The sequence below is a fragment of the Tupaia chinensis genome, unplaced genomic scaffold (assembly GCF_000334495.1).
Source record: "Tupaia chinensis unplaced genomic scaffold, TupChi_1.0 Scaffold142716_1, whole genome shotgun sequence".
Taxonomy (NCBI): domain Eukaryota; kingdom Metazoa; phylum Chordata; class Mammalia; order Scandentia; family Tupaiidae; genus Tupaia; species Tupaia belangeri.
This window is the reverse complement of record NW_006202562.1, coordinates 6,115,615-6,130,788: the sequence shown is the minus strand read 5'-3', so window position 1 is coordinate 6,130,788 and position 15,174 is coordinate 6,115,615. Positions and strand designations below refer to the sequence as shown.

General features: G+C 39.0%; 1 protein-coding gene across 1 annotated transcript in view; it reads left to right on the top strand.

The window, feature by feature from the left end:
- NAA20 (N-alpha-acetyltransferase 20, NatB catalytic subunit) overlaps window positions 1-13,857 on the top strand; it is a gene marked incomplete at its 5' end in the record, with an annotated part of 15,685 nt that extends 1,828 nt beyond the window's left edge. Inside the window, 4 exon segments of the mRNA XM_014582184.1 lie at window positions 3,526-3,616; window positions 4,354-4,489; window positions 12,688-12,833; window positions 13,332-13,857. Coding sequence (XP_014437670.1) covers window positions 3,526-3,616; window positions 4,354-4,489; window positions 12,688-12,833; window positions 13,332-13,417 — 459 coding nt within the window.
- Between the last annotated feature and the right edge of the window lie 1,317 nt (window positions 13,858-15,174).

Sequence of the window (15,174 nt, the reverse complement as noted above, 5' to 3'; positions counted from 1 at the left end):
TCTGCAATCCCTTTTTTCTTTCTTTCTTTCTTTTTTTTTTTTTGAGAGGTTTTTGCTATAGGCTGCGTGTGCTCGCCAAAAAGACAGACAGAAAGCGAGAAATCACCCCCCGGGGGGGACGGCCATGTCTCAATCCCTGCTCCTCCCTTCTCCTCTCAGAATCTTGTGTGTGCATGCACACATGCGCGGCGTGAGTTTAAATCACCATGTCCAGGACTCCAACCGCAGTTGACTACATGGGAGTCCAGCAATGTAGCCATTATGGTAACTGCTGGTCCCACTGCAATCCCTTCTCTATTCTCCTGGAATTTTGGCCATGTACACAGATGTACCCAGTGTGAGTTTCTTTTTATTATTTTTTTAAAGATTTATTTAATCTTTTTTTCATTATTATTACTATTTTTTAATTTGACTGGAGAGAGACACAGAGAAAACAGACCACCAGGTTCGGGATTTGAACTGTGGGTAGCCATGTGGGAGTCCAGCACCTTAATCACCATGCCACTGCTGGCCCTAACCCAGTGTGAATTTCAAGTAAAAGGGTCCAGGATTAGAACTGCAGTTGACCATGTGGGAGTCCAGCATCTCAACTACCATGCCACTTGCTGGCCCCCCATCCAGGATTTTTTAAAAATGATAAATCTTAGTGTTAGTGGTGTTGAGGTGAAAGGAACATTCTCATAAATTGCTAATGATAGTATAAACTGCTGTAGTCTTTCTGGAATGCTCTTTGGAAATGTACTGTTCAATAATCCCATTTCCTAATAGCTGAAAACAGTAAAAAATAGAAGCAATTTATATTGGGGTTGGCAATTCTGGTCCACTGCCTTTTTTTTTTTTCTTTAAAGAGATTTTTGCTATAGGGTGCATAGCCTTGCCAGTGAGACAGAAAACGAAAAATCGCCCCCTGCGGGGGGGGAGGGTGGGTGACTCGTTGCAATCCCTTCTCCTCCATCCTCCATCAGGATCTTGGGCACGAACATATATGTGCCTGGCATTGAGTTTTAAGCTGCCAGATCTGGGACTTAAATTGAAATCGACTATGTGGGAGTCCAATGATGTAACCATTACACCATCTGCTGGTCCCCCACTGCCTGTCTTTGTAATCAAGATTTTTATTGGGACATATTCATGCTGATTATATATTATCTGTGGCTTTCACAGTTTGAGTAGCTGCGAGAGACCCTGTTGTCCACACCGCCAAGCATATTTACAGTCTGGCCCTTTGCAGAAAAAGTGTGCTAACCCCTAAGTTACATCACAAAAATTATTTACTGCCATAGGATTATAATAATGAAAAGTTAGAATAACATCCATACACAACAGGGAGATATTTAGTAAATTAAGCTGTACTTATGAAGGATTCTAAAAGGTTGTTTTGAGAAATTGAGAGTGACCCGAATGTCCATGCTCAGAACGGTCTTTCAGTTGTGTCTTCACACAAGGCAGTATTACACAGCAGTAATAATGAACTGTTGGTACAGGCAGCAGTAGGACTAAATTAGTGGGTTGTCAGGAAAGTTGTGATGCATTCTTGTATAGAAAAAACAGAAAAATACATCGTGACTTTCCTGACGACCTAACAGAAACAAAGCTGAGTGGGAAAATCTCTACAATTTTCATTTGTCTTTTTCACATTATGAATAACAATATCTCCTTTTTTTTTTTAAACCAAAAAGCTTTTGAAGAATTAAAAAAGTTACTTGGGGTGGACCAGCAGATGGTGTAATGGTTATATCACTGGACTCCTACATATTGACTGTGGTTCTTGTCCCAGACCTGGGGGCTTACAACTCAAGCCAGTTGTTGAAGCCAGCAAGTGGCATGGTGGTTAAGGGTGCTGGACTCCCACATGGCCTATCACAGTTTGAGTCCTGGACCTAGCGGCTTGCTTTCTCACTTTCTTTCTCTGTCCCTCTCTGGTCAAATTAAAAGAAATAAAGTTAAATAAAATAATTCTTAAAAAAAAAAAAAAAGAAAGAAAAATTAACCTTATGCTGGGCACATGTTTATACATGCCCAAGGTCCCGAGGGGAAAACAGAGGAGAGAGGATTGTAGCATGGCTATTCCCCCGGAGGGGTGATCTCTTATTTCTGTCTCTCTCTGCCTCTCTGGTGAGCACTTGTGCCCTATAGCAAAAAAATCTCTCTCAATAAAAAAACCACACACAAAACAGTGTTTTTAGGGACCAGCAGTTAGCATAATGGCTATGTCACTGGACTCCCATGTAGTTGACCACAGTTCATGTCCCGGACCCGGTGGCTTAAAACTCAAACCGGGCGCATGTGCGTGCGTGCCCAAGATTCCAAGAGGAGAATGGAGAAGGGATTGCAGCGTGGCCATCCCCCCCTAGGGGTGATTTCTCACTTTCTGTCTCTGTCTCTGTCTGGCAAGTGCATGCACCCTATAGCAAAAAAAAATAAATAAATAAAACCTCTCAAAAAAAAAAAAAAACCAAAACAAAACAATGCTTTTAGAGAATTCGAAGGACAGAAAAATTTTCACTGAATAAGGGAAAATATTAGATTGCATGTAGATCTACTTAAATGGTGTGCTTCTAGTGACATTTAAAATTTAGAGGAAGAGTCTCATAATCCAAGTAAGCCTATACTTGAAAAGAACCTGTTGGGTCGTGGCAGTTGATGGGTGGCAGGAGAACTGGCTTGCCTCCCTTGTTACGGGTTCTATTTGAGGAGTACTCAAAATGAAGACTGTCACTCAAGAGATTTTGAATAATTTAACACTGAACAGGTTTTCCAGGAATTTTTTTCAACATATGATTGACTGTCTTCTCATAAAACTGCATCAGAAAGAGAACACTAAGAAAAACTATAGGAATGAGTATATGTTAGTAAGCCCACACCAGGGTTGAAATGGCAAGTAATGAACAAATTATTCCGGCATTCAGTCTTTTTATTAAAAAAAATTATTTATTAATTGTATTTATTCATTCGCTTATTTTTAATTTGCCCAGAGAGAGAGAGGTAAAGTGAGAAAGCAAGCTGCCAGGTCCAGGGACTTGAACCATGGTCAGCCATGTGGGAATGTCCAGCACCTTAACCATCACACCACCTGCTGGTCCCCAGGCATTCAGTTTTAATGTACTTGATTCTTTAAGTTAGCTTTTATCTGCATTATTAGAAATTGAGAGTTCAAATTAGCAGAGGAAAAACCTTGGATAAATGTTAATTTTCCTTTGGAAGGACTTAAAGTGTCAAGTGCTGTAAGGTGCATGTGCTCACTGGAAAGAGAGAGAAAGCATCTCCTTGAGGGGATGGCCATCTTCATTCCTCCTTCATTCTCTTCTTGGGATTTTGGGCGTGCACACAAATGTGCCCAGTGTGCCTTTTAAGCTGCCAGGTCCAAGACTTGAACCACACAATCAGTCATAAGGGATTTGGCCATCTTAACCACTGCAACACTGGTTGGCCCAACAATATACTTTTAAAAAATTTTTGTCACAATCTCTCTTTATGAAGAACTTTTCCTGTTCATTGCTTTCATACTCCTTAACAGGATTCTAGTATGGGATTCCATTTTACTTGCAGTACCTCGCCCACTGGCCTGAGTATTTCATCGTTGCAGAGGCACCGGGTGGAGAATTAATGGGTTATAGTAAGTATAATACCACTGGTACTTTTTTTGGCAGGTAGCTAATATTTTAATATACAGATGCTCCTTGACTTACTGTTACATCTGATACACTCACCATGTCAAACCATTGTAGTCAGAGTCCATCTATAGGTTTTAGACTATAGAACTGGAAGTATAATCATAATGCCTATAATATTATAACAGTTCAACAGCTCGCTGGAGTCTCCCGTGTCTTAGGTACTGTGTGAGGCCCAGGAGTCACAGCAGGAAGCCAGAAAGGCACGGCTCAGTCTTAATGATCTCCTGATCTGTATGTGAACTGTCCTATGGCTCATTGGTGCGCAGTGCAGGGATCATAGCTTCATCACTGACTGGCAGCATTACCAAAAACACTTGAGCTATGAATTGTCTGTTGTATGTACACACAGAGTCACATTACACATACCTATGTGAAATGCAGATATTTGAAAAAATACAAACTCTGGTTCTTCATTCCAAATTAGTTGTGTTTTTTACTATGTTGGTCTTTTTAAAATACTTTTTCTAATGGTGATTCTAGAACTAGATGTACAATAGCATTATATTAGTAAGTAACTTTTAACTTTCAAATAAAAGCACTAACCATTAGCTGGATAACCTCAAGTAATGCTTGAAAATTTCTGCTTAGTTTCCTTTATAATAAAGCTATACCAAATGGTAGTTCTGTCTTTATGTGTAAGGCAGCGTATCTAATTCCCAAATGCAATTTTTGTTGGCAGTCATGGGCAAAGCCGAAGGCTCGGTGGCTAGGGAAGAATGGCACGGGCATGTCACAGCTCTTTCTGTTGCCCCAGAATTTCGACGACTTGGTTTGGCTGCTAAACTTATGGAATTATTAGAGGAGATTTCAGAAAGGTAAGGTCCTGTTCTTCAAATACAGTGATTTATGAATACTTTTTATTTTTCTTTGGTGAACATTTAGTAAGATTCTTCCCCCCCCCCCCCCCCCCATGCTGAGTAACTGCCATGCTTTACAGCTTGCAGGGCTTTCACTGCCAGCACCCATAGTCCTTACGGCTGTGCTGTCACGCAGTCAGAGTGGTATTATTGTTCCTATTTTGCCATTGAGAAAAATTAAGGAAAAATAAAGGGTGAGTGGCCTGACAGGACTACACGCTCGGTAACTGCCAGAATCAGAGACAAGCTCTCGAGGCTCCTTGTGTGCCTGGCCCTGTGGCTCTCCCCAGAGTCCTTGTCCACACTGCCCAGGCATTTCAGTAAATTTCCCCTATGCCAAAAGAAAACAGTCATAAGTTATGCTCTTACACCATAATAAGTATTTATGGTATAACACATAGAAGCCATTAGAAAAACATAAATAAGTGGAAAGAAATATTTTTTTTTCATTCTTAAATAACTACAGTTACAATTAATAAGATGTGTGCACCTGTTACTGCATGAGAGGAAACAGTTTTAGGTGAAAAGGAAGTCAACTTTAATCCTCGGGACTTTTAAAAATTCTCCCTATACTGAGCAAGGAAGGGGAGAAAATTTTAGCAATATTTTAGTTAATACGCATAATTAATGGCATATCTGAGTGGGAAAAAGTATTTGGCATTATTGAATAGTAGACGGAGTTAGGGAATGTGTCCTTCTCTGAGCAGAATAATCACTAAGCTCCCCCCCTTCTAAGTTTCTAAACCTCCATTATTTTAGAATAGTTGCCAAGATAGCAGCCGGCAGGTGGTATGGTGGTTAAGGGCACTGGACTCCCGACTCCCCCATGACTGGCCGCAGTTATAGTCTCTGACCCAGCAGCTTGCTTTCTCACTCTTCCTCTCTTGTTCTGTCTCATTCTGGTCAAATTAAAATAAATAAGTAAATAATTAAAGTTAAATAAAATAATTCTTAAAAAAGTTGCTAAGATACAAGTAATCTTTATTTGTATGTATGTGTGTATCACACATACATATATACGTTTTCTTTTTTTTTTTGGAGAGGTTTTTGCTATAGGGCATGTGCACTCGCCACAGAGACAGAAAGCGAGAAATCACCCCCCGGGGGGGATGGCCACACTGCAGTTCCTTCTCCATTCTCTCCTCCTCCATTCTCCTCTCGGGATCTTGGGCATGCACACACACGCGCCCAGCGTGAGTTTAAACCACTGGGTCCAGGACTTGAACCGCAGCCGACAACATGGGAGTTCAGTGACATAGCCATTACGCTAACTGCTGGTCCCCATATATACATATTTCTAACTATAGACATTAAAATAAAAACAATGCATTATTTTCAAATAAGGAGGGAAAAAATGAATAAATTTTATTTTTAAAAAATTCCAAAGAAGAGAAAAAAGAATCCAGGCTGGCAAAACAAAAAGCAAGAAATAATGTTGGTAGCTATGCATCTAAGTATTATCACCGATTACAGCAATAAATGTTAATAAACTAATGACTCCAGTTAAAAGACAAAGGCTATAAGGACTATATTCTATTTTTAGAAAATACATGTAAAGATTAAAGATACAGAAAGATTAAAAGCAAAGAAATTTTTAAAATTACCACTGCATGTTCTTACAAAAACAAAGTTGGTTTACTTATTGTAATAGTTGCATTAGAGCTGAATAATTACTACCAGAGTAAGAAAGGGTCACTGCATATTGATAAAAGATTTAATCTATCAAGATGTAAAAATGAAAAATTCTCTGTAGTGGGGCTGGCAGGTGGCGTGGTGGTTTAAGGTTCTGGACTAACACATGGCCAACTACAGTTTGAGTTCTGGACCTGGTGGCCTCTCTCTCTGGTCAATTAAAAAATAATAAATAAAATTAAATAAGTAATTCTTTTAAAAAAATTGTACCCAGAGCCATAGACTTAAAAGTAAAAATACAAAATTTAACAAAACTGTAGTGAAGTAGACAAATTATTATCGGAATAGGAGATCTGAACATGCATCTTTCCAGTTGATAGAATGATTAGACAGAATAGGGTAAGGGTTTAGAACAGGGTCAGCAATCTTTTTCTGAGCTAGAGAGTAAATATTGAGGCTTTGTAGGCTACTTAAAATCTGTTGCATTATTTATTTATTTATCAATGTTCAATATTATAAAAACCATACTTAGCTTGAGGGCAGTATAAAAACAGTTTGCTTCAGGGACCAGCGGATGGTATAATGGTTATGTCGCTGGACTCCCACGTAGTCAACTGCAGTTCTAGTCTTGGACCTGGTGGTTTAAAACTCACAGTGGGTGTGTGTGTGTGCATGCCCAAAATCCCAAGAGGAGAATGGAGAAGGCATAGCTGTGTGGCCTCCCCCTATCCCACTGGGTGACTTCTTGCTTTCTGTCTCTCTGTGTCTATGGCGAGCACAGGCACCCTATAGCAGAAATCTCTGTAAGAAAAACAAAAAAACAAGTTGCCATAAAGAATTTTTATGTAACCACACATCTTAACACAAATAAAGCTATGGCTTCTTTGGCAAACCTTACCAGCATTTAAGAAATAATGACTTCTAATGTCAAAATTACAATATGTTTTATAGAGATGGAGAAGAGATTGAGGCATGACCATACTTCATTGTGTGTTGGGGGGGTGGTGTGGTGGTGCTTTCTCCTCTCTCTCAGGAGTGCAAACACCTCTGGCAAAACAAAACATCAGGAGCGAGTCAGTTATAAAAAAGAACAATTGTTATTTCTGTAAATGCAGTAAACTTTATAAAATCAAATATTCATTCTTGATTTAAACAAAAACTGTTGGCAATTAAGAATAGAAATTTTCCTTAATCTAAAAAAGAATGTATCCACCAAAAATTTATTATAAAAGTAGTTAATGGTGACATGCTGCTGAAATAATGACTTCTAATGTCAAAATTACAATATGTTTTATAGAGATGGAGAAGAGATTGAGGCATGACCATACTTCATTGTGTGTTGGGGGGTGGTGTGGTGGTGCTTTCTCCTCTCGCTCGCAGGAGTGCAAACACCTCTGGCAAAACAAAACATCAGGAGCGAGTCAGTTATAAAAAAGAACAATTGTTATTTCTGTAAATGCAGTAAACTTTATAAAATCAAATATTCATTCTCGATTCAAACAAAAACTGTTGGCAATTAAGAATAGAAATTTTCCTTAATCTAAAAAAGAATGTATCCACCAAAAATTTATTATAATTTGGAGAGGTTTTTGCTATAGGGCATGTGCACTCGCCACAGAGACAGAAAGCGAGAAATCACCCCCCGGGGGGGATGGCCACACTGCAGTTCCTTCTCCATTCTCTCCTCCTCCATTCTCCTCTCGGGATCTTGGGCATGCACACACACGCGCCCAGCGTGAGTTTAAACCACTGGGTCCAGGACTTGAACCGCAGCCGACAACATGGGAGTTCAGTGACATAGCCATTACGCTAACTGCTGGTCCCCATATATACATATTTCTAACTATAGACATTAAAATAAAAACAATGCATTATTTTCAAATAAGGAGGGAAAAAATGAATAAATTTTATTTTTAAAAAATTCCAAAGAAGAGAAAAAAGAATCCAGGCTGGCAAAACAAAAAGCAAGAAATAATGTTGGTAGCTATGCATCTAAGTATTATCACCGATTACAGCAATAAATGTTAATAAACTAATGACTCCAGTTAAAAGACAAAGGCTATAAGGACTATATTCTATTTTTAGAAAATACATGTAAAGATTAAAGATACAGAAAGATTAAAAGCAAAGAAATTTTTAAAATTACCACTGCATGTTCTTACAAAAACAAAGTTGGTTTACTTATTGTAATAGTTGCATTAGAGCTGAATAATTACTACCAGAGTAAGAAAGGGTCACTGCATATTGATAAAAGATTTAATCTATCAAGATGTAAAAATGAAAAATTCTCTGTAGTGGGGCTGGCAGGTGGCGTGGTGGTTTAAGGTTCTGGACTAACACATGGCCAACTACAGTTTGAGTTCTGGACCTGGTGGCCTCTCTCTCTGGTCAATTAAAAAATAATAAATAAAATTAAATAAGTAATTCTTTTAAAAAAATTGTACCCAGAGCCATAGACTTAAAAGTAAAAATACAAAATTTAACAAAACTGTAGTGAAGTAGACAAATTATTATCGGAATAGGAGATCTGAACATGCATCTTTCCAGTTGATAGAATGATTAGACAGAATAGGGTAAGGGTTTAGAACAGGGTCAGCAATCTTTTTCTGAGCTAGAGAGTAAATATTGAGGCTTTGTAGGCTACTTAAAATCTGTTGCATTATTTATTTATTTATCAATGTTCAATATTATAAAAACCATACTTAGCTTGAGGGCAGTATAAAAACAGTTTGCTTCAGGGACCAGCGGATGGTATAATGGTTATGTCGCTGGACTCCCACGTAGTCAACTGCAGTTCTAGTCTTGGACCTGGTGGTTTAAAACTCACAGTGGGTGCGTGTGTGTGCATGCCCAAAATCCCAAGAGGAGAATGGAGAAGGCATAGCTGTGTGGCCTCCCCCTATCCCACTGGGTGACTTCTTGCTTTCTGTCTCTCTGTGTCTATGGCGAGCACAGGCACCCTATAGCAGAAATCTCTGTAAGAAAAACAAAAAAACAAGTTGCCATAAAGAATTTTTATGTAACCACACATCTTAACACAAATAAAGCTATGGCTTCTTTGGCAAACCTTACCAGCATTTAAGAAATAATGACTTCTAATGTCAAAATTACAATATGTTTTATAGAGATGGAGAAGAGATTGAGGCATGACCATACTTCATTGTGTGTTGGGGGGGTGGTGTGGTGGTGCTTTCTCCTCTCTCTCAGGAGTGCAAACACCTCTGGCAAAACAAAACATCAGGAGCGAGTCAGTTATAAAAAAGAACAATTGTTATTTCTGTAAATGCAGTAAACTTTATAAAATCAAATATTCATTCTCGATTCAAACAAAAACTGTTGGCAATTAAGAATAGAAATTTTCCTTAATCTAAAAAAGAATGTATCCACCAAAAATTTATTATAAAAGTAGTTAATGGTGACATGCTGCTGAAATAATGACTTCTAATGTCAAAATTACAATATGTTTTATAGAGATGGAGAAGAGATTGAGGCATGACCATACTTCATTGTGTGTTGGGGGGTGGTGTGGTGGTGCTTTCTCCTCTCTCTCTCAGGAGTGCAAACACCTCTGGCAAAACAAAACATCAGGAGCGAGTCAGTTATAAAAAAGAACAATTGTTATTTCTGTAAATGCAGTAAACTTTATAAAATCAAATATTCATTCTTGATTCAAACAAAAACTGTTGGCAATTAAGAATAGAAATTTTCCTTAATCTAAAAAAGAATGTATCCACCAAAAATTTATTATAAAAGTAGTTAATGGTGACATGCTGCTTTCCCTTTAAAATCAGGTATAAAATGAAGACATCTACAGTCAGCTCCTCTTCAGTGATTTACTAAATAGCATAAAAAAGCAAGAAAAATAAGATATGATTGAGAAGAAACAAAACTGCTACTTTGCATATATGATTGTCCGAAATAGAAGCACTACAAGAATCTACAAATAAATGTTTAGAATTAATAAGTTAGCCAAAGTTGTTGAATAGAAAATCAGTATACAAATGAGTTGTATTAGGGCCAGCAGGTGTCGTGGTTAAAGGCGCTAGACTCCCACATGGTTGACTTGGTTCAAGTTCTGGACCTTGCTTTCTCACTTTCCTCCTCTCTCTGATCAAATTGGAAAATAATGAATAATTTTAAAAAATATTATTTTATTTAACTTTAATTATTTATTTTTAATTTGATCAGAGAGGGACAGAGAGAGAAAGTAAGAAGCAAGCCGCCAGGCCCAGGATTTGAACGATGGTTGGCCATTTGAGAGTCCAGCGTCCTTAGCCACCATGCCACCTGCTGGCCCCAATAAATAAATAATTTAAAAAGAAAATCAGCTGTGTGGGAGCAGCAGGTGACATAATAGTTACATTGCTGGACTCCTACATGGCTAACTACAATTTGAGTCCCAGACCCAGAGGCTTAAAGTTCATGCTGGGCGCATGTGCATGCATGCCCAAAATCTTGAGAGGAGAATGGAAGAGAAGGGACTGTGATATGGCCATCCCCCCTGGGGGGGTGATTTCTCACTTTCTATCTCTCTGTCTCTCTGGTGAGTCCATCCACCCTATAGCAAAAAAATGTCATTAAAAAAAAAAACTATTTCTGATTGTATTATATTGTATTTCTACATATACAAACAGTAAAATTTAGGGAAAATATCTGCAATGACTCCAAAAAAAACACCAAAGCACTTAAAAATCTAATAAAAGCTATGTAAGACCTCTCTGGTGTTAATAAAGCTTTATTGGGAACATTAAAGTGGCCTTCCTGAGTGGAGGGATAAATTACCTCCGTAGGCTAGAGTATATTGTAAAACTGATAATTAACCAAGATGAATGTAATTGTGGTCATCTTTCTGGTGAGTGCACGTGCTCTATAGCGAAAACCTCTAAAAAAAACCGTATCATAGGGATAATGACAAACTACACAATGGAAAAATATACTTGAAAAGCATTATACAGTGTTGAATATCCAGAACACAGAACTATGGCTGGAGGAAAAACTCTGTAAAAGTCCAGTAAGTGCTATACTGGCTAGCATACACTAATATATTCAGCCTCATCAGTAATCAGAAGTGTAAACTCACATCACACAGAGATACCACCATAAAGCCGGCAAAAATATAAACATCAGATGCACCACACCTTGCTACTGTGGGAATGGAGTCTTACCCACTTCTGTGGGAGCATAAGTTGTACATGTAGGTTAGAAAACAATGCGACATTCTCTAGTGAAGAGGTGTACATGACTCTGTGACACGGCAATGACACTCCTAGCTGTAGATGTTAGCTATTATTATCATGGGACACTTGACAGAAGTATTTATAGCATTCCTTTTTAAAAAAAAAAAAAAATTGGCTATGGGAGCATGTGCTTGCCATAGAGAAAGAATTGGAGAGTGAGAGAGAAAGCACTCCATGGGGGGATGACCACTCCATTACCCCTTTTCCTCCATTCTCTTCAGATTTTGTGCACACATGCACCCAGTGTTGTTTTTTAAAGATTTCTGCTATAGGGCACTTGGCAGAGAGAAATAGACAGCAAGAAATCATTCCCCCAGGGGATGGCAATGCCACAATCCCTCTCTGTCCTCTTCCTGGGATCTTGGGTACGCACACACACGTGCTCAGCATGTTTAAAGCCACCAGGTTCAGGACTCAAAACTGGTTAGCCATGTGTGAGTCCAGTGATATAACTGCTACCCCATCTGCTGGTCCTTCCCACCCCATGCATATCTTTCAAGCTGCCAGATCTGGGACCTGAACCACGTGGTATGCCAGGTGGAATCCAGCCACCTTAACCACTATGTCACCTGACTGGCCCCATAATAGCATGGTCACCGATAATAAAAGCAGATAATGCATATCAGTAAGACTGGATGACGTGGCTCTCGCAGTACTGACTGAGGCAATTGTGAACATAAAGTACAATTCCATTGATAGGAAGTTCATCCACAGAAGATATGAAATATACCAGTTGGTAGATCTACATCAGAAAGGAAAGCGATGGTGGTCTGGTCCTGGGGGTTGACATGAAGACCTCTGGGTGAGTGGGGGGATGCTATGGACCACAGGGACTGAGGACTTCAGGGCTACAACTAGTGTCCTGTAGCTACTCCTGTGCCATGGGCACATGGGGTGCTTGCTTCAGTCTCCCACCTGTACACATGGGTGAAAACGTCTTATCCTGTGCCTAATGTGTAAAGTGACCATATCAGTTACTATGAATTTTTTTTAAAAACAGGCAGGATTGTAAAAAACAAACACTTTTGAGTTTCTCTTGTAAGGAAAAACATATTGTAGCTTTTGAAGTACTGGCATAAAAACACAAAGTTATCTTTTTGTACGGAAAAATAACATCACAAATATTAAGTAGTAAAAATGTGTTGTGATGGGATCAGCTGAAAGGGTCTGTTGCCAACATTCTGTCAGACAAGAGTGAAACCAGGTGGCGGTGTCTAAAACTAAGTATTTACTTTCCGAAGTTCCTAACATTCTGACATTGTCTTTTCTTTTTTTTTTGGCCAAAAGGAAGGGTGGATTTTTTGTTGATCTCTTTGTGAGAGTGTCCAACCAGGTTGCAGTCAACATGTACAAACAGCTGGGCTACAGTGTGTACAGGACGGTCATAGAGTACTACTCAGCCAGCAATGGAGAGCCTGATGAGGACGCCTACGGTATGTGCCCTTGTATGGCAGTGTCCCCAAGGGGAAGCTGGAATATTGACAGCCAGTCTGTAGACTGAGATATTCAGATGTTTTGATAAATCTAAAAAGATCATATTTGACCTTAATATTTTTAATCTCCTAATATTTAATTCAGGCTACTGAGTTTGTAACCTGCCTTTACAAGCTCATTAGTAATTATACCAATAATCAATGGCTAATTTTGGTAAGCTACCATTTTATTATGTTACAAGCATGTTATAAGCATGTTATTTTAGTAAGAGCATTTGTATGATCTGAATCTGGGTAGTTTTGTTAACATCTGGTATACTTAAAGTTGGGAATCTGAAGTACACATATTTATTAATAAATTTATAAATACGTTCTCTTATGATCTGGTGTGGGGGAGACAAGACAAACCGATTATGGGAACTTTACCTAGGCACTTTAAATTTGATATAAAATGTTTTGATTATTTGGGTGTTTACACTGAACTTTGCTTCCTAACAGACATGAGGAAAGCACTTTCCAGGGACACTGAGAAGAAATCCATCATACCATTACCTCACCCGGTGAGGCCTGAGGACATTGAATAACCATGGGCAGTGGTTCTTAGGCAGATGCTCCGGATATTTTATGGACAGTATTTTTTTCACTGGATGATCTTGGAGCTCGTTAGGAGAAAAGTCATCATTTAAAACCTAAAAGTATAGGTTATAAATTTTAAGTCTCATTGTTTCCAGTTAACAACGTCCTACCTGCGAAAGCTGCACTGTAATAAAATTCAGTCAAGACGCTGCTAGGTGGAAGTCAGCGTTCTACTGTCATGGCTCAGCATACTCACTAAGCGCTACGGAGAGGACTTGCCCCAACCTCCTAAATTCTGTGCCTGAGAACCACTGCTGCATACTATAAATATATATATATACATATATATATTTTATTTTGTATTGAACCAATAATTGAAGCTTTAAAAGCATATATGAAATGTATAAATCTAAAATGTATAATAAACACATTGTTGACTCTGAATGTTTTCTGAAAGTTTGTTGCTCATTTATAAAACTAGATCAGGATTATGAATTTGAGACATTGACTTACTTTGATTTGTACTGAACAGAGAGATAATGTGTGAGGTGGAGGGAGACAGGTATTCTCGACAGGGTCTCACCACCATGTATGGATATCCTGTCCCAGCCTCTCAGCCAGCTAGGACCACAGGCCCGCAGCACCACACCCAGCCTGATTAGCTGGGCGGGAACCCATGGGTCTCAGCCACCCAGCAGCGCCCTCCCACTTGTATCACCGCTAGGCTCTGATACATCATTTCTGGTAATTAAGATTTTTATTTATAAATAAAGTTCTTTTGTTGTTGTTAGGTTTTTGCCATAGGACATGTGTGAGACAGAGAGGGAAAGAAAGAAAGAAATCCCTTAGGGGGATAATTCTACAGTCCCTTCTCCATTCTCCTCGCGATTTTGGGCAAGCATGCACATACATGCCTGGTGTGATTCTCAAGCCAACGGGTCCAGGACTCGAACCTCAAGTCGTTCATGTGGGAGACCTTTTACCACCATGCCACCTGCTGGACCCTATAAATTATTTCCTTTTTAATGTAGGGAAGCAATTTATTCCATTATAAGCACTTACATATTAGTCATGGCGAGTAATAGGTCTGTTTTTTATTTTGCTGTTGTTTTTAAACTTGGGCCTGTAAAGTGTTTTTTTTTTTTTTTATGTAAAGAATTACTTATTATTTTTCACATGAATTTGCCAGAGAGAGAGAGGCAGAGTGAAAAAGCAAGCTGCCAGGTCCTGGACTTGAACCGTAGTTGGCCATGTGGGAAGTCTAGTGCCTCAACCACCGCGCCACCTGCTGGCCCCTGTAAACTGTTTCTTAAATGCACACATGAAACAATCCTGGCCCAGCATACCTGAGCTTCCTCCTTACTGCTTTTTAAATTTTTCCCAATTTTTTTTTTTTTAAGAATTATTTAATTTTATTTACCCATTCATTTAATTTGAATTTTGACAGAACACAGAGGCCGGGGGTGGGGGTTAGGGATGAGAAAGCAAGCTACCAGGTCCAGGACTCGGACCATGGTTGACCATGTGGAGTGTCAAGTGTCTTAATCACCATGGCACCTGTTGCCTCCCCCCCACCCCTGTTACCCCCACCCCCGTTACTTTTCTCACTGTTAGCCTTGGATCTTTAGCTTCTCAGAGTGATACTTGGCTTGTTTCTGCCTTTCTAAGTATAAAAAGATGTGGATATTTTAAAAAGTAGGGAACAGAATCTAATTCCTAAAGAAAGGCCATATGACTAGATCATGTCACCTTTCATCACCTGTAA